At 57.7% G+C, this 19,348-nt stretch overlaps 1 protein-coding gene across 1 annotated transcript; it reads right to left on the minus strand.

The window, feature by feature from the left end:
* Positions 1-7,975: 7,975 nt before the first annotated feature.
* Positions 7,976-19,228, minus strand: MMAB (metabolism of cobalamin associated B). Its single transcript, XM_045846345.1, has 9 exons — positions 19,073-19,228; positions 17,872-17,933; positions 16,013-16,106; positions 15,794-15,851; positions 13,569-13,641; positions 13,225-13,322; positions 12,825-12,889; positions 11,011-11,070; positions 7,976-8,389 (listed from the first exon to the last, which is right to left on the minus strand). Exons 1-9 carry the CDS (start codon positions 19,186-19,188, stop codon positions 8,296-8,298), a joined length of 720 nt encoding a protein of 239 aa, XP_045702301.1. The 5' UTR covers positions 19,189-19,228; the 3' UTR covers positions 7,976-8,295.
* Between the last annotated feature and the right edge of the window lie 120 nt (positions 19,229-19,348).

The raw sequence follows: 19,348 nt of genomic DNA on the forward strand, positions 1-19,348 counted from the left end.
CTCGTGGCTGGGAAAACTGAAGTTCCCAGATGGGAAGCCCCTGGTCCAAGGTCCCAGGGTCTGTACACGGAGGCCAAGACCCGTACCGTGGCCTGCACACTCCAGAGCCTCCCCCAGCACCAGCAGGCAGGAGGGGGTCTGCCAGACTCCAGCAGAGCCCCAGGGGCTGCTCTGTCCCTTGCGCGGAGCCTGCTGTGCCTGCTGCCCTTCCCTGTCCCACTGCGCCCACTTCGCCAACAAGGCCCTGCAGCATTCTTAAGGACTCGCCGAGGATCCCAGAGTTCTGTCTCCCCCAGTCCTGGCAAGACCAGGAGAGGTGACAATCGAGCACTGGTCCCCGGATACAGAGCTTTTTAAAAAGCTGAGGAGGACTGGGGGAGGGGCTACCTGAGGACAAGATGGCCCGCTCTGCTCTATGGCCATCCCCCCACTTTACCGAAGCTCCCAGGCAGAGGGAGGCTGCAGGAGTGTCGGCCCCCCCCACCCCCGCCACTTGCACAGCTCCGCACTCCTGTCCCAACAAGCGGCAGCCCCTCCCTGTCCTCCCCACGGAGGGACCCAGGTGGGACTAGAGCAGCACCCGCCTGTGGAGCCGCTCCTTCGTGCACTGGGCACTGGGGCCATTCGGGACTGCTACGTCTTCTTTATGAAGGCCTTGTCCCCTGGGCCCCCAAACTGCCTTAGTAGTGACAGTGAACTTGCTGCTGCTTCCGCAGCCATGGCCAGAGTTCCTTGGTCGTCCCTCTTGGTTTGCTGTAACAGTGCCCCCCCCCCAACCCCCCACCAACCACCGTTCTTGAGCTGTAAGCAGCCAAAGCCAGCTCTGCTTCCCGTGGACAGGAAGGGAATTGACTAGCAGATACTGAGCACCGGCGGACCAGGCTGGAGGCAGGACTGGAGAACACCAGTGTACTTGAATGCCGTCAAGGGCCAGGGTGCTGGAAGCCGAGTGTCCACCCTCAGGCTGCCCAGGGGCAGCACTCATGATAGCCAGTGGTCTCCAGCAGAACCAGCCCCCCATCTGCTCTCTGGGCTTCCAGACGTCGGCAGGGGGGGGTGGGGGCGGTGGCTTTGGCTGCCCGGGGGCACCCTCCTCTCATCTGAACACATCCCAAGGGACGCAGATGATTTCAGGAAAAGCGCTTGTTAGTTTCTTCCCTCTGCTTTACTGATGTGTGTTACACAATCAGCCTTGGTCAAATCCAACCCAAACTTGTTTTCCAAAAACATGGAAAATACAAACAAAAAATGAAAATTAAAACACCCTTAGCCCCCTGACTTAGAGATAAGTATTGTTAACACATGGAACGGCTCTGTGTGTTTTTTCTGTGGTACATACACTCACACATGTCTCTCTTACAGGAGTCAGATCCATACTATACCATTTGGCTTTGTTTTTGAAATTTTTTATTGTTCAATTACAGTTGTCCCCATTTTCCTCCCATTACTCTCCCCCTGCCCTACCCACCCTCAACTCCCACATTCAGCCCTCCCCTACTCCATTGTCTTTTTATAACTTGGGTTTTTTTTTTTAAGATTTTCTTTATTTTTAGAGAGGGAGGAAGGGAGGGAGAAAGAGAGGGAGAGAAACATCGACATGCGATAGAAACATCAATTGGTTGCTCCCCCCACACCTCTGATGGGGGACCAGGCCTGCGTCCCAGGCATGTGCCCCAACCAGGGATCAAACCTGTGACCTTGTGGTTTGCAGGACGACACCATTCCACGGAGCCACACCGGTCAGAGCTGACTTGGTGTTTCTTTTTTTTTTACTTAATAGATTATTATTTTCCATAGTAATAAATCTGTAAGCACTTATCATTTTCTGTAGCTTTATGATATTTCTTATAGTCCCTTATTGTTAAATATTTACTTATTTAATAACTAACTCTTTATTGTTGGACAATTGTTTGCAAATTTCCACTGTAATGAGCAGCACTGCACTGAAAAAAAATCTTAATAGCTCCACCAATATATCTATTTCCTTCGGAGAACTTCTCAGCCGTGGAGATGCTGGGCCGTAAGGATGCACACTTCTAGGAGTCGTGTCTGTGTTGCCAGATTGCCCTCCTGAAAGGTCGTACCTGCCTCCAATACCCCCAGCAGCCAAGAGTCACGTTTCTCTCTCCCTGCCGAAGTCTGCAGGGGGAGAGCCACAGGCTTAGAATTCTCTCCAGCTGCCGGCCCACGGCAGGACCCCTGGGGGCCACTGGAATCCAGTTCCTGCTCTCCCAGTCCCCAGCCCGAAGTCCCCTGCAGACGGCAGCAGGGTCCCAGTGCCGCCCGGCATGGCCACTGGCAGACCCTAACCTCGGTTCCCACGCAGGCACCTGGATGTCTTTTCTCGGGGCCTGCCGGCCACACCTGTGACGGGACGGCGAGCTTTTGAGTTATCATCAGCCTTATTTCCCTCTACAGCTCCCACGGAGTTAACAGATGTACGCACGTCTGAGGCAGTCATGCGGCAAGAGACTTTGGGGCCAATCCTTCCCGTGTTGACAGTGTGTAATCGAGGTGAAGCCATAAATTTTATAAACAAGAATAAACGACCCTTAGCAACATATGTCTGTTCGACCCTTCCAAGGTGATCGTAAATAACGACGCCTGCTCGCTGGGGAGGGGTGTGGGCCGCGGGATTCATGCCTTGGGAGCATGCGGTGGCCGGGGAGAGGTCCCCCAGCCACCCCGAGGTCCCGGATGCCTTTCTGCCACTTAGTTAAGCAGTTCTCCTGGCTGCCTCCACCCCCGTGTCCCCAAACTGACAGCTGCGTCTCACCCCTTCCTCGGAGAGGTAGCTCGTAGTGGGGTCAGGAGGGCCCTGCTGGGTTCACGGTGCCCTCTTCTCCCCTGTCAGCGACGTCCTCGCCGCCACCATCCCAAGAGGGCCACCCCCACGGGACTCGGAAGACCAGCGTCCTTGTCCAGGCTCTGCTGCTGCCCACAGGGTGACGTCGAGGAGTCTGCGTCACTGCAAAGAGGTAAGTGCCGGAGATAGACACACTCGAGTTCAAATCCAAGTTTGGCCTCTTTCTCACTGTGTTTGGCCAAGGTGCCGTCTCCCTGTGCCTCAGTGTCTGTGTCTGAAACAGACTCTACCAGCCACCCCATGGGGCCGCTGTGGGAGGACATGCGCAGTGCACGTGGGGGCTGCCCCCGTGTTGCCATGGTGATGTGGTTTGCAAAGCTCCGTGCCTACGAAGAGTTCATTAAAGGTCAGTGGGTTATTATGTCGTCATAACCATCACCATCATCCCAGCGGACACTGGGATTCTGAGCATGTAACTGCCGCCCCTCTGAACCTCAGCTTCCTCACCTGTGCAAGGGGGAGAATAACTGTGCGTGCCTCGTGGGGTTCTGTGAACGAAGGAGACAGAACCCCGGCGTTGTGCTATAGCCGAGCATGTAGCCTAGTGTCGAGCAGATGCCAGTTGTGGGGGTGGAGGCACGGGGCCCGGATTCAAGGCCTTGCTCCACCTCCTGGAGACACGTGGCCTCGAGCGAGGCGTTTCTCCTCTCTGGGCCCCGGTTCCCTCCTCTGTGAAGTGGGGCGCTGGTCTCTGAGGTCCCTGCCGGCGCTCAAACTCGGTGTCTGTCGCCTCTCCCTTTCACCTTGGCACGGAGTTCCTAGAGCCGTGTCCCCTGTCTGGCTGGGACCAGACCGCCTGGTGGCCACCCACCTCCTCTGCCCTCAGCAAGTCCGGACAAACCGGAGGCGCCGCTCGTGGGCCTCCAGGCTTCTCCTGGGCCCAAGCCATTGGAAGTGCTTTGAAAAGGATAGAATGCGGTTCAACAGCAAGAGCTGCATTTTTTTCTTTTTGAGCTGCTACCATGTGCCAGGCCCATGGGTTTACTCCCTGAACCCTTGGAAGCTGATAGCATCACCAGTTATGAAAGGTGAGGACTGCCCTGGCTAAGTGTAGCTCAGTGGATTGAGCCCGGGCTGCAAACCAAAGTGTCGCAGGTTCGATTCCCAGTCAAGCCACATACCTGGGTTGCAGGCCACGGCCCCCAGCAACCACGCATTGATGTTTCTCTCTCTCTCCCTCCCTTCCCTCTCTAAAAATAAATTAATAAAATCTTTAAAAAAATTAAAAAAGAAAGAAAGGTGAGGACTGAGCTCAGAGTGGTTAAACCGTTCCCTCAAGGTGACTCAGCAAAGAAGTGGCAGGGCCAGAGCTTGCATTCTAATGATAACGATAATAATAATAATAACTATAATAATAGCTGTTCACGTGTGCCAGGGGGTATGCTGTCCTTTAAAATGGCCTCACTGAGCTCTCCCCACAGCCCCAATGGGTAGTATCACAGCAGTACCCCCCATCCGTGGTTTCGCTTTCCATGGTTTCCGTCACCCCGTGGTCAACCATGATCCAAACATATTGAATGGGATATTCCAGCTTTAACCCATAAATTTTAAGCTGCGTGTCATTGTGAGGAGCATGATGGAATCGCGTGCCAGCTCACTCTGTCCCACCCGGAGCACATCCACACGGCAGACCCTCGCCGCCCGTCAGTCACTCAGTGGGCGTTTCCGTGATTGGAGAGACCGAGTTCACATCCTTTTTATCGCAGGATATTATCATTATAACTTGTACTAGTTATTGTTAATCTCGTACTGTGCCTAACTTGTAAATGAACCTTTATCACAGACACGTGTGCGCTGGAACAACCAGGTGCACCTGGGGCTCGGCACACCTGCGGTTTCAGGCACCGCCTGGGGCTTCGGCACGCGTCTCCCGTGGTTGAAGGGGGGCGGCTGTATTGCCCTTCCCTCTTCACAGGTGAGGAAGCAAGTCTTGAGGAAGATGGGATGGCCTGGCCGGAGTACGGAGCTCGGAAGGGACAGAGCTGGGCTTGAACTGCCCGAGGCTGTTGCTCCCTGTCCCGCACAGTCTCACAAGCACCGAAGTTCACCCCCAGCGCCCCCGACAGCCCCAAATGCTCCTCACACTTCAAGGCCGAGCAGGCAGCCTTGTGAGTCCGATTCTCTCCTGAAGAGGGGGCTGCCCCGGTGATTCTAGAGCACGGATTCTTACCTAGGGCTTCCACAGACTTCCTCGTTTTGTGTTCGAACTGTGGACGTGTGTGTGCATCTCCCCAGGGAGAGTGTAGCCTTCATCAGAAGTTTCGGATTCTGTGGAGTGCGAGAACAAAGGGACCTCCCCCAAGTTCCTGGGTGTCCCCAACCTGCCCGTTCCCTGCCTCTGCTTGGGCTGGACCGCTGTCTTCCCTGAGGGACTCCTGGGGAAGACAAGCGACAGGCCCAGGTGCGTGCAAGCTGCACCCCAGGCGGGCTGCAAAGGTGAGTTTGGTCCCCTCAATAAGGAAGATGGGACCAGCCTGGGTCCCGTCTCGCCAGCGAGGTTCCCGGGCTGGTCTGAAGGGGGAGGTCAGCCACAAATCCTCCCAGGCACTGACATATGTAGCGTTCACGCAGGATTTATTATACAAAGAATTTTATTCAATTAAACTTGAAATGTGTCTGGATGCTCAAAGGTTCAGCAGTGATAACTGGGACAGGGCGACCATAAAACTGGATGGGCTGTCGGCGGGCGGAAGGTGTCGGGGAGGCGGCAAGGGTGACATTGCACCTGGTGGGGGGTTCGGGCCCGGAGACGTTTGTCATTGGGATGTGTTACAAGTTCAGGCCGTGGAAATTACTCGGTGATAAATGCGCATTAACAACAGCCATGAAAAATATCAGTTAAGGGAAACTAGGTTGAGAAATGAGACAGCGGAATCTATTAGTGCCCGACATTGTTCTCGGCAGCCCGTGATGAACGTGACTGTCACGTGGCCGCAGCAGGGGAGGCCGGGAGCACTGGGCCAGGAGCCCCAAGGCCACGCCCTGGGCCCACATCGTGGTGCCGACTCCCCGAGACAAGGGGCATGCTGCCCTGAGCTTCAGTCCCTCACCTGCAGAGCAAGGGTAGGTAGGTGGGCCCCCTCCAGGGCTGCAGTGAGGCCCGGCCCGGCCCGATGCCAGCGGGGTTCTCGCTGATGGGATGTCCGAGCACCAGCGCACCTCCGAGGACCGCACTAAACCTGTTCCCGGGAGCAGGGCCTGAGCACGGGTGAGGCAGGGGAGCACTCCCCTGGGGGCACAATGCACAGGAGTGCCCCAGACTCCAGGAAGCAAGATTAAGTAATATTTTCATGCAGCATTTTAAAAATTTATGCACAAAAAATATGATCAACAAGGTGCTGGTTTTAAATAAAAGCCTGCGTTCCTGTCCCAGCCCCGCTCCCCTGGGCGGCGGGGACGATCACTCACGAGGGCCAACAGTGGGTGCACACAGCTGGGGCGCGCGGGGCTTTCTGGGGAGTCTCGTGTTTTCACTGCTGGCGCAGGGGGGCTCTTGTTACCTCTTCCGACCGGGTGCAGGGCCTGGGAGGGCATCGTGGTGGGTGTGCGAGGGGTGCGCATCTGCCTTGCCTCAGGCTCCCCGACGGGGCTTCGTAACGCTCTGTGGGTGAGGAAAGGTTTCCAGCCACCCCGTCGTCTGGGCCCCCCAGATAGGATGCCTGTTCTTCCCAGGTCGGGGCGCAGGGCACGCCTCTGGAGATGCCACGTCTGCCCCGCACCGGGGCGTCTCCCAGGGAACTCTGCAGGTGGAGAGCAGGTGCAGAGGGTGTCCTGGGAACCCGGGTTAACGATGGGCCCGTGACAGTCCCTCCCAGGAAGGGCCGGTGGGGACGGGATTCGGCGACAGGCAAACTGCCTTGTTTCAAAGAGCGTCGCTTTGGGACGCTGTATTCACCCAGAGAGCTTCTCCCGTCCTTTGTGGGGTGTGTTTCGCCGAGGCTTGGCCCTCCGTGGGGGACCGGAGTTTCACTGTATCCGTGTTGCTCCCTCCTGGAAGATTCGGAGGGGCGGGCGGGGCTGAGTGCAGGGAGCTGTTTGCCGCAAGCTCTTGGGACACTGTCCTCCGCGGAGCAGCCTGCATGCCCACACGGTGGGACAGTCCGCGCCCGTGGGCCTCCCAGGAAATGTCCGTGCCACCACCGTTCTCAGCTCTACCCTCGGACACTGTGCCCCGGCCGCGCTCCAGACCCGGTGCTCACCACGGGCTGGGGGTCAGCCGGACGGGGCTGTGTCCCCGACGGCTTCCACTGTCACTCACGGTCCGGCCACGGCAGCCTGCTGGGCACCAAAGGACCCAGAAAACAACACGGGCTGATGTGCCAGCCAAGAGGACCACGGAGCGCCCAGCCTCGCGGAGCTGCCCCATGCTGACCGGGCAGCCAGTAAATACAGGTCGGCTGCCGGGGGCTCACGGACATGTCCGCGGACGGTGAGCCCTCCTGAAGTCATTTCCTGCAGTTAGCAGCGTGGGGCCTTCAGGGTCTCAGGGCCGCCTCCTCGCGCTTCATAAATATCCCCCTTCCCAAGGACACAGCTGGCGCTGGCAGCGTCGTGTCCTGGCGGGAGGGAGCGGTGGTGACAAGTGCGATAAAATACAGCCGCGGCGAGGATCTCAGGCGTAAACCAGCCAAGTGCGGCATCGGGGAAGGAGGGCTCGTCTGGGCCGGCCTGCCGGAAACTGGAGACCTCACTGCCTCAAGCGGACGACGTCCCACCTCAGCCTCTGGCCCCCGTCCGCCTGGGCAGGACGTGCCCTCCTTGGGGCGGCGGTGCTTCTCCGTCCTGGGCCTTCCCCCCCAACCCCCGGATGGAGTGAGGCACCCCTTGGACAAAGTTCTCCAGGCTGCACCCCCACCGCACGCTTCTGCCCGTGCAGGGTGTGTGCGACGCCGCACCTGTCCTCGCCCCACACTTAGGTGGTGACGGGTGGCTCAGCTCCCAAATCCCGTCTGTCTTCCCCTTTATAAGTGTGACATCTGAAGACCCTTTGGCACAGGTGAGTCACAATTATATTTCCAAGGGCCTCGGGTCCCGCTCCAAATCCTGGGACAAGCCGAGCTGGCGGTGGAAGAGCCTCTCCCCCGCACACACACTGTCTCTCACACACACTCAGTACAAACCTTCCCCACTTTTATTCTTTGTCGGGGCAGCTGCTTCTCATTACAGCAATCACTTCACCTCTCTTTCCTGCAATACTGACGTCAATCCCACCGCCTCTAACACCAAGGAGAGCCTGGGGGTGGGGGTGCAGGTTCTCCAGCAGCCCCAGCTCCTGGAGGGAGGTGGCAGGGGTCTGAAAGGCGGCTGAGTTTGGACAAAAGACCAGCCTCCGGAGCCAGGACACAAAGGGCAAACCCCCCTTTTCCCGAGAGCCACCCCGGAAGGGTTTACAAGGCTCCCTCTTTCCATTATTTCCAAGTGCCTCAGATTCAGTCCGACGGGTCGTTTTTCTTGTATATTTTTTCTCGGTTCCCCTCCTTCATGGCTGCGTATCTGGCTAAGGTGAAGAGATAGTCGCTGAGCCTGCAGGGGCAGAGAGAAGCAGGTGGAATGATCCGAAAGCAGCAATCAATGCTAACTGGGTCCTCCCCCTATTAGCCTTCGAGGAGGAAATATAAATCACGGCCCCCGAGAGCATCGGGTGGGACATGAGTATCGGCCGACTTGGACTTGATGGATGGCACTCAGGGCCGGCTTCCGTGAGCACCGGGTGCCCGGCTCTGGCGCCAGGGCTGGGGGGCTCCTACAGGACAAGGCCACTGCCCCCGCCCAACCTCACGGGGCTGGTGACTTTGGACCACTTCCTGGGCTGCTTTCTGCACCTCCCAGTGACCAGGACCTGTGCCTCCCAAACTGGAGCGTGCGCACAGGTCCAGGGGATGCTGGCGACCTGCAGGCCCCGCCTCGGGGCAGCCAGGCCGGGCCTGGGACTCTGCCGGTCGAACCCGTGCCAGGGGATGCGGGCGCTGCTGGTCTGAGGGCCTGCTCCGAGTGGAGGTGTCTAGAGCAGGGTTCTCAGCCTCTGAGCGACTGACTTTCCAAATGACTCTGTGGTGGGGGGAGGGGGCTGTCCTGGGCGCTGTGGGACACTGGGCAGCATCCCCGGCCCCCACCCAGCTGTCTCGACCAAACGTGACCCCAGACACTGCCAGGTGCCCCGGCTGAGAAGCACTGGCCCGGAGTGCTCTAGTGGCCGGAGCCTCGTCCCTCTCCCTCTTCTTTCTTTGAACCCCCGGGGACGGGGCCTCAGCACAGGAGTCGGGGTGGAGAAAACTACAAGAGGAGACCCCTTGAGAGTGCTTTCAGTGAGTGCAGCAGCCCCCACCTCTGAGCCTCCTGCGCTTCTCCTTGTTTTCTTGCAGGGCACCGAGCACTGCCTCCTCTATCTCCCCCTGCCCCACTCCTACCCCCAGGCCAGCTCCAGCGGATCCTGCAGGAACCTTCCCCACCCTGGCCAGTCCTCCCCTCCCCACACCCGCCAGCCCCGAGGTGTCTGTTTCTTACACCCTCACCGACACCTTCTTTGCAGGGGGAATGGACTGACCCAGCCCTCAGAACACTACAGGGCTATTGGGGAGGCAGGAGAGGAAGAGGCTAGGAAAATTCCTTGGCCAGTGGAATGAGGAAAACTGAAACAAATACTTAAACCAGGCCAGGAAAAAAGTAAATGAACATACAAGACCGCACAATTGACCACCTGCTAATGAACGGCAGGACCTTATCTTCCCAAACCCAGGACACTGAGGAGCAGGTGGTTGACAGCTCCCCTCCTTCCCCAGCCGGAGCCAGCGGCCCAACCCACCCCGGTCACGGGGACAGATAATAGAGGGCTGGTGGGTGCCATGAGCGCTGGCCAAACCCCAGAGCGGACGGAGTCAGGGGAACGAGTCACTAAAAAGCCCAGTTAGAACCTGACAAATCCAAGACACGAGCAAAGCTGACCGGAGAAGGATGCAAAACTCCCCAGTACAATGCACCCGTGTGGGCACACCAGCATGTAGAAGGCCACACCTGGACAGCTGTTGAATACTCTGTCGAGACCCTCCCCTGGGACCTCCCCTAAAACACCTGCTTTTAGAAAACGGATAAAATCCCTTAAGACAAAGGCTGCCAGCCCCTTCCTCAGGCGTGTACTTTCGCTTTCCCTCTCCTACGCTGGAAGGGGCCCCCCAGCACTTGCAACCAGGGGAGCAGCAGGCGGCGGCAGCTCCTCCCGGGCTCACCCCCGGCACCTCTCTCCAGGGGCTCTCTTTGGCCTCTGCGACTCATTTCCTGCATCCACGCCGCCCAGCGAGGCTCCCCTGTCACCATGCCGCCCTTTCCCAAGTCCACGCGCCTCTGCCTAGCCTCGCTCCCTGCTGTGATCATGCCCCCTCTGTCTTAAGCCTTTCTTTGTTTCCCTGACCCCAGCTTTAATAAATGCACCCTCTAAATCACCTGGAAAACCTTTCCTGCATGAAGCCCAGAGCCCACACACTCCAGTCGGTGCTGGGGCAGACCTGCCTTGGTCCGGGGCCCTTTCCAGTGACGAGGGCTCCCCAACGGAGTCACTGCTGTGACCAGGAATGCCACGTGCCTCGCCCCGCTGAGGCCTACCCCCTCACAAGTGGAAAGGAGTGGGTCTGGACCCATCACAGTACAGCCCATGTCCCTGTGGGAGGAGTGGCCACAATAAGGGCCCAGATCCTAGCTGTGAGGCCACTTTCTGGACACCCAGGCCAGCTCCCAGGAGTCCCCAGCCCTTGGCCTGCCCTGGGTGCTGGCCCTGCCCGTGCTAACACTGCACGAACCCAGGCTGGAGCGGCACCCAGTGGGGCAGGCCTTGGGCCAGCTGCGGCCCCGGCTGTGCAGGCCAAGTGAGGGCCTGCAGGGCCCCCCCACTGGGGCTGGCCAGTGTACCGGGTCCTGTGCCGGGGCCCTGAGCCTGGGTGGTCCTGAACTCACTGTGCCTGGCTGTCCCCTCTCAGCTAGCACTGCCCGGGGGCCTTGTGAGGAGGGGACTGGCTGTGAGAGGGTCCTCAGGGAAATGAAATGAATGAAACGCAATGAAATGAAATAGAAGTAACACCATTCCATTGCTGTCACTCCCCATAGTGCGTCCTGTTTTTCGGGGAGAGAGTCATCTCCAAATTCCACCCAAGTACCTGTTTAAGAACTTGGCCACGTTTGCATCTGTCTCACCCATCTGGACCAGAGGCACCACCCTGGAAAGCGAGGACACACAGCATCACGCGGGGTCAGCGCACTGTAGGACCTGGGGCTGCGTCCCAAGCCAGCCCATTGCAGCCGCTGCAGCTGGACCTGCTGTCCTTGCCCGTCTACGTGGACGTTCTGGATGGCGCACCGCTGCCTGCCGGGCGCCTACGATGGGGCAGGCCCTTCGTGCACATCACGTCCACTGCGTAACCCTTGCTGGGAGACGCTGTCCCCAAACTGAGGTTTGTGTCCCCTGCCCAGGGGGCTTTTCGCCTGGTGGTGTTCCACGTGCACGTCTCCTGCTTGGTGGACTGGGGACCCCTCCTCCGCTCAGCCATTCCCCACATTGGGGCTTTGGGTCGTCTCCAGTTGTTTGCTACTGTAAGTATGGCTGAGGTGGGGCTTTGTACAAATGACCGCTTTCTCCTTTGGAAGCCAAAGCTCTTTCTGTTCCCCAGGATCCCTTTCGGAGCAGTGTGGGCCCAAGAGCCTTCCGTGGGGATGGAAGCTTCGTGGTGGAGGGCCGTGCACAGAGCTTGGGTTTGGCCCAGACACACCTGGGCCCCACTCCACACTCCTGCCACGAACCACTCAGGGGACACGAGCCCTAATGTCACCTCTCTGAGCCCCAGTTTCCTGGCCCCTGTAAAGTGGGGGCTGCCACCACCCCTCTCCCAGGATCATCATGGGGAACTAGTGAAAGAATGACTATTGGTGTCTGGCACGGCCCTGACTGTGGTCTCACAGTAAGGTTTTACTTCCATTTCTCTGGGAGGCTGAGTGGCGGCTGGTCTAGGGGTGGGGTCAGTGAGGTTTTGTAATAACCTTTGGTTTCACTGAAAAGGCTGCCAGTAGCTCTGGGGGTCCCTCCTCTCCCGGGCTCTGAGTTGAGGGGTTGGGGTGGCAGGTGGCTCGCCTGTTCAGAGCTTCCACTGGCACCCCCCACAGCCACGTGGGTCCCCCGGGCCCTTCTTTACCCAGCAAGGTCCCTTCATGTCACCGCATGGCCTAAATAAGACCCACCAGTGGCCTCCTGCTGCCCCCAGGGTACGGATGGGCCCCTGTGGGCCTCTGAGGCCCTGCCTGGCCCAGCCTCAGCTCAGCCGCTGGTCCCCTGAACCCCGTGCCCTCACTCTGGTTCAGACACCTGGCCGCCTCCCCATGCTTTCAGTGCAGACTACTGCCTCTGGCCTCCCTGTCCTCTTGCCCTGAACTCTCTGGCTCCCCCACTGGCCCTTCCCCTCTTGGCTCCCACAGCACGACTGAGAGAGACCCTCCCTGTGCCCGGGCTGGGTCACCCTGCACCCTGCGGCCTCCTGCACAGCCCCTACCGCAGCGTGGGCCCGGCAGTCATTTCTGTTCAGCTCAGACTGCCCCCCTAAGGTCACCCCCCCAGGAATGGGGCAGCTGGGGCGCAGGAGGGAATGTTCCCTGAGTGCCCTTCGGAATGTCATTCCACGTGAGTGCTACAATGACCAACTAAACCCACGAGGACCGCTGTCCCCTATAACTGCTTGTTTCTCTGCAAGCTCTGGTCTGGGCGTGCAGTTACCTCGAGTGTCATTTGTCTGGTCACAGATCCTCGCCTGCTCTCCACAGGGCAGGGCTCTCAGGGCAGGGACGTGGTCTGGCCTGGCGTCCACCCGGCACCGTGAAGGAGCCAGGAGGTCTGCTGATGGGTGTCTGGGTGGCACGGAGGTCACCCCACCGGCCCTCCTCCCACTCTGACCAGGCTCCTGCTCCCTCTCCCCGGGCCCCTTACCGTCTCTCAGCTCGGCGGCACACGGCCCGGCACAAATGCAGCGCGGAGCTGCTCTTGCCTCCTGACTGAAAGGAGAAGGGAGCGTTGGCTGGGGCAGAGGGCCGGGCGGGTGTGCCCGCTGCCGGCAGGGAGCTCCTCGGGCGGGGAGCTGGCCCTGCGCCCCAGCAGGCAGTGATCTGCATGCAGGATGCCCTGCCAGGGCCAGCCACTGGCCACCTCCCCCGAAGAGTGGACAGAGCTGGGAGGGGCCAGAGAGGGTCTGCGGGGGGCCTGGGGGAGAGCTGTCACTGCAGAACATTAAAGAGGGGGACTTATTCAATGCCCACGTGTTTCTGTCAGGACACTGGCCTGCAGCCCACACCGCCCCCTCGCCCCCCGGCTGAGGCTGCCCCATACCTACAGGCAGAATGAAAGCCGTGAGCGGGGGCAGCTGGCTGGAGTATCTGTCGATCCACTGCTCCAGCTCCAGGATGCGGCCCATCCCAAACGCGGTGTGCTCTGGGGAGTCAAGGAGTAGGACATGGCCATGAGGCCCACAGCCCGAGGATCGTTGAAGAGCCCACCCCCTGGGTCCATCTGCCCGGTGCCCTCCAAGCCACTCCCACTATTTCGAAAGGTTCCTTCCCACTCGGGCTGCGGGACAAGCCGACCAGGGTCCCAGGTGATACCCGGGAGAGCCCTCGCCCTCCGCCCCAGCCCCCACGGGGCCCTCTGAGCGCACACAAGGGGCCCAGACAGAATTACTCAAGTGGGCCTCCCTGGCCGAGGAGCGCGGGGTCGCCAGGGCGGAGCCGACGTCCTGCAGGGAGCACTGGATCTGCGGGGGGCAACAGAGGGCGTGAATGAGGTTTGGTGTTGGGGGCCAAGTAGAGGCCAGGCGGTTCCCTGGGCAAAGGCACCACCTGACTGAGCAAGGCCTGCGGGGGCTGGTCTGCTGGGGGCTGTCGGAACCTTTGATTAGCTGGCATCTAAAGGCTAGTTAGCGAACTCTGTCTGGACACCAGCCCTGCTGAGAGGGGGCTCCCTTGGGGACAGCTGGGTAATGCTGGGTTCCAGAGACAGTGAGCGCCAAGGGCCCAGTGATGGGCAGCTGGGAGCTTCTCACCCTGACCCTCGTGTCTCCCAGGAGCCTGGGCCCTGGGACGTTTGTTTTTCTTTTCTCTAAAGTGACAGCTTTTTCTGACCTGTAACAGCCGAGTCAAGGGACTGTGCCTGACAGTGCCTTCTCAATTACAAAGGACAGGGCCACAGAGAACACGGTCCATGGAAGCGTGTGGGGTGTTTCAGGGGCGGGGAGTGTGGCTGGGCGAGGCCGGTGCTCCGAGGGGTGATGGGGGCTGCGTACAATGGAGGTGGCCCGTTGGGCTCTGCTTAAAGGGCTCCAGGCCCCTGTGTGGCAGACGGCGCACGGGCTCCTGTGCCGACGAGACCCACACACGCCCATCTGACTGTGCCTGGCCAGGGTCCACTTGAGCTGGGTGGTGGGCTGTGGGCTGTGGGGAGCGGAGCTCTGGGACCTCTGGTAAGATGGCCACTGTGACAGTGTGCCAGGAGCAGGATGCAGCCGATTAGCATGCCCCCCCCCCCCCGCAGCAGCAGACTGGACACTCCCTGGGCTGCCGATCAGCAGACCCCGCGTGAGTCACGGGCTGCCTGCCGCCTGTGGCTTCGGTGGGCGGGGAGCAACAGCATTGGCCACGGGCTGGCGACTTCGGTGATCACCCCAGGGGACACTGGTGAGAGCCGGCCCTGGTGTGGGGGTCGGATCCCCGCTTCGCCGATCTGCGGCTGTGGGGTCTTGGGCAAGTCGCCCTTTCTGGGCTCCTGCGAGGATCAGGTGGGATCCCGTCTGCCTGGCCATCTCCCGCAGGCCCGGCTAGCCGGCAGCCCGTGGGGGACAGACTGGGCCCGCAGGGGAACAAGGCGCAGGTGCCCTGGCTGGGAGCAGGCGGTTTGACACTCCTGGTGATGTCTGCCGTCGGAGGGGAGGCATGGGGGCTGTGGAAACCCGGGAGAGGCGCCCAGCCCAGCTGGAGGCAGAGGGGATGGGGCGGCACTGGGTGCGGTGATGTTGGAGCTGTGACTCAAAGGACAGAAGCCGAAAGCCTGGCGGCGCTCATCACGTCAGAGCCCAGCTCTCCCTCGGCCAGCCCAGCTCAGAGATGCTCGCAGCGGGCAGAGATGACCACTGGGGGCGTGGACAGTTCCCCATCACGACGCTGAAAATGCTCCTCCATCACACAGGAGGTGCCTCATTCACAGAAGGTCCCAGCCGTCGAGGCCTCCCATCCTTCCGCAGTCCCCTCCCTACCCCCCCCACCCCCTGTCTGCTCAGCCTGGCCCAGAGGGGCAGAGGGCTGAGGACTGACGCGGGCTGAGGGCTGACCATCCGTCCAGGAGCCGTTTCTCAAGGTGCAGGTCAGCATGTGGCCGAAACCTGGGACATATCCTGGGTGTTCCAGGGAGACCATCCCCGTCTCCAATTCTGAATTCCTCTCTGTGGATCAGAGCCTCCGGTGCCGGGGAGCAGAACGGTTATGCTCATGACCATAAGGCCCCCTGGCAGAGGGCTCGCCTTTCTCAACCTCCTTGCTACCGACATTTGGGCCATGTCATTCTGTGGTGGGGACTGTCCTGTGCACCGTAGGATGTCTAGCGGTGTCCCTGGCCTCTACCCACCAGAACGTCCGCCTCCACTTGTGACAACCAAATGTGTCTCCAGACATGCCCAGGTGTCCCCAGGGGCGCAGAGAGCACTAGCCTTTTTCCATTGCCCTCTCTTGTCCGGGAGGGAGGAGGATCTCCGTGTCCCCATTTTACAGACGGAGAAACTGAGGCTCGGAGGAAGAGTGACTAGTCCCAGTGACACAGAGAGGAGGTGACAATTGAATGGCAAATCTGGTTACAGTCACCAGGCCTCAGGGATAAAAAAAAAAAATCCCACCTTGGGGCGAGACAATGTTACTCACTTTCTCAAGCTCTTCAGCAAATGGGTGGCCCTTTTCTGCAATTAATTCCATGGCAAACCTATGAGGCAAAAGGAAAAAGAATTTGCCTCCCCAGGCTCTGTCTTGCTTGGCAAGGGTCGGCAGCCTCGGGGACCAGATGCAATCTCAAGGCTACATGATCATTACATCCACGGCTGCCCAGTTCAATCTCGGCCTCGAGACCAATCCCATCCGCCTTACCCAATAGCTGAGCTTAATTCATCTGTAGTTCCCAAAGCTTCAAACACCTGGTCATCTTTGGACCGCCGTTCTCCAGTGAAGGTGCTGGAAAACCCTGTGAAAAACAAGGTTAGCCACCTTAAAATAGGACATTTTTTTCCTGCTATGCATTGTTTGGAAAACTTCCTATTTCCAGAATAACACACACACAGAAAAGTGCTCAGATCACAAGCGCACAAGTGGATGGACTGCTGCTAACTGACTATACCTCTGTGACAGGCACTCGTGTCAGGGAAGAGAACTCGACCAGCACCCTAGAAGCCCACGTGCACCCCCTTTCAGGGGTGGTGACCACTCAAGGGTAACCACCATGTGCACTTCTTTCTTGATGTGTTTTATACTTAACAGTCATGTATCAAACATCCTGCTAAAGAAATAAGGCATATAAATGCATGTTACATATACGTTGCAATTATATTTCACATGAAACCAAAGGGCTCTGTATTTCTACCCATGTCACATTTCCTACATTTCTCCCCCAAAACCCGCTCCCGACAGCCAGGAGCTGGACCGGCAACATCTAGATAGGCTCCGGCACTGCCAGGGGCCGGCCTGGCACTCAGGGGTAGGTTGCCGTGTTCTCTGGTTGAACAGAACACCGTCAGATGAGCCACCCTGTGATTACGACAGATCGAGACCAAAACTGGACGCCGGCTATCACGAGTGAGCAGGGAACACTGTCTGAACTGCCAAGACGACCAAACATCGCCCCCTCCTGGCTAATGTGACGGCCGCTTCTTTATCAGTTACCGCTTGGCCCCTCTTGGCTCCTCTCCCCTTCTAGACTGAAAGGATTGAGATACCTAGTCACAGAATTATCCTTGCTTCTGACATCACCCAATCCAGAGCAGAGCCCTACTTGCTCCAGCACTTTCCCCAAGTCACCGAACACAAGCCCAGTCCTAAAGCCCTTTCCAGGTCCTCTTACCTAGCTGCCCGCGGTTCCCATGGTGTGGAGCTGCCCCATCTCCGGTTGCAATGAGCCAACTGACCGACCTTTTCTGACCAGATTGTCCCTGGAGGTCTTTGCCTGGAGGGCATCAACACTAACCACCTTCTTTGTCATTCCTATACATATTTTCTTGGTTTTAACTGTGGTAACATATATATATATATATTATATATATAATATAAAACTTGCCATTTTAACCATTTTGAAGGGTACAGTTCATTGGCATTAAGTACATCCTGTGCTTTGTTTTATACCTTTACTATGTAAGTACACAGGAAGGTCTCACTTAACATAGTGGATAGGTTCTTGACACCACAGAAATGATGTATAACAAAACCAATTTCACCATAGGCTAATTAATCCATACAAGAGTTAAGGTCCACTGCATCTCATCAACCTAATCGATGACACTGAATGACACAACGATATTGGAGGACCTGCTGTGTCTACACGAAACAATGTACACTAGTGATCTGCGTGGTTTTAACTTTAGAAAATGGTATTATACTGATATATCCTTTTTTCCTATAGGACAATATGTCCTGCTACTTATATCACCAAAGCGATCCATGCTGGTTAGAAAAAATAATGGCCTAAAAGTAGGTACAGTGAACAATGAAAGCCCTTCTGCCCATCCCCCTCTCCCACAACTCAATCTCCCTCCCAGGGGTTCTGAGTGTTTGGATTGTTCTGCAACTCGCTTTTATCACTGGGTGGATTTTTGGGCCTCTTTCATATCACCTTACGTCTTGGTGTCGTATTCTGAGATCCGTCACACACTTTTTAATGGTTGCAAAGGATTTGGAAGAACTTTAAAATGGAGTCTTCCACATCTCTGTTTGCATTTTCCACCTGTTCCCCACCCTACCTTTATCTCCTGTTTTGGTGTAAATCTTGGGGATCTTGGGTGACTTCGAGGAAGGCTGTGGCCTAATGAGAAAACAGGCACCAAGAGGCGGTGAGTGGGGATGGGTTACACAGTGGGGCACCTCCCTCTGTGGGTCCCAGCTCGCTGCTCGTGGGCTCAGGGGCAACCCTTGCTGCCCCCTCACCCCCAGGCTCAATTCCCCTGTTGACATCCCTCCCCTCCAATCCCTTTGTTGTAAGCCCTTTGTGGGTGAGACACATCCACGTCTGCAGAGTAGCTGATGTGGTGCATTGTTCAAAGTGGAAGCTCAATAAATATTCACTGAAAGAATTTATCAATCAGTTCTCCACAATCCCTGCACAGTGCTAAGCAGATTACCGGCATTACCTCCTGAAATTAGCCCTTTCCACAACCCAAAGGTAGGCACTGCCTATGACCTTCATTTTACCGTTAAGAAAACTGTAGCTCACAAGCCGACACCCACCTTCCTAGGTCTCCCAGGGAGAAGGAGGGAGGGCTGGGACTCATGTCCAAGACCATCTTCCTCTGGACCCCAAACTGTTGCTTCTACTCTGCCCAAACTCTTACCATCTACTCCACTAAGCCAGGGCCTCTTGGAGGGAAAGAAACATAGGCCGCTTCCATTCTATGAAACTTCAAGATACTCAGAAATAAAGAATTGCCAAAACAAGGTTCAAAAACTGTCATTTTCAAGTAGGAGAAATTCAGAGTTCCACATTATAACATGACATTACAAGATTACTCATAGGGTAAATGAGTGGATCTATGAATAATATATGACTCCATTATTAATTCACGGTACTCTGCAGGTTCTGAATGGGGTGCAAGTTTCAAGGTGTATGATGACAGTCTTGTTTAGATCACGTGGTGTATGTCTGTGTCTGAAAGTATAAACTGCTTTGGGGAAAGATGAAAATCGGAATTGAGGCCCCTTCCGACTGTGAAGCCAGGCAAGGCGGCCCTCCTGGCCCACATGGGATATGCTCTGCCCTGAGCTTCGATCAGACTTTTCTTGTGCAATGAAATCTTGTTCTCTGGCTTCTAGGTGCCTACACTTCCACGGTGACGTCAGGACGGAGGCCGTCACCTGGTAGGTGCACGGTGACCTCACATTAGTGTAATGTAATTATGGTGAACACAATTCCAGGTGTTCAAGTTACCCTCCCAGGCAGGCACTTACCCGTCCCCGTCTTCCGCGCCCGGGAAACCGCGGCTCTGGAAACGGGGACAAAGTAGCCTGCCGGCCCCGAGGCACCCGCGAAGGCCAAGGCGGCCTCCCAGGGCCCACATAGCCATGTGTCAAGCCACTTTGTCGGGGTTGACCCCGCCAGGCCCCCGTCCAGGTCCCAGGGTGACTCCACCTACCGCCAGCCACGCCACCTCAACCATCATTTTCCATTGGTCAGTGGCTCTCAGCCCAGGGAGGAACTCTCCCAGGGTCTCGTTTCCCATTGGT

This window comes from Phyllostomus hastatus, unplaced genomic scaffold (assembly GCF_019186645.2).
Source record: "Phyllostomus hastatus isolate PE091 unplaced genomic scaffold, TTU_PhHast_1.1 phas_contig_1162, whole genome shotgun sequence".
NCBI lineage: Eukaryota > Metazoa > Chordata > Mammalia > Chiroptera > Phyllostomidae > Phyllostomus > Phyllostomus hastatus.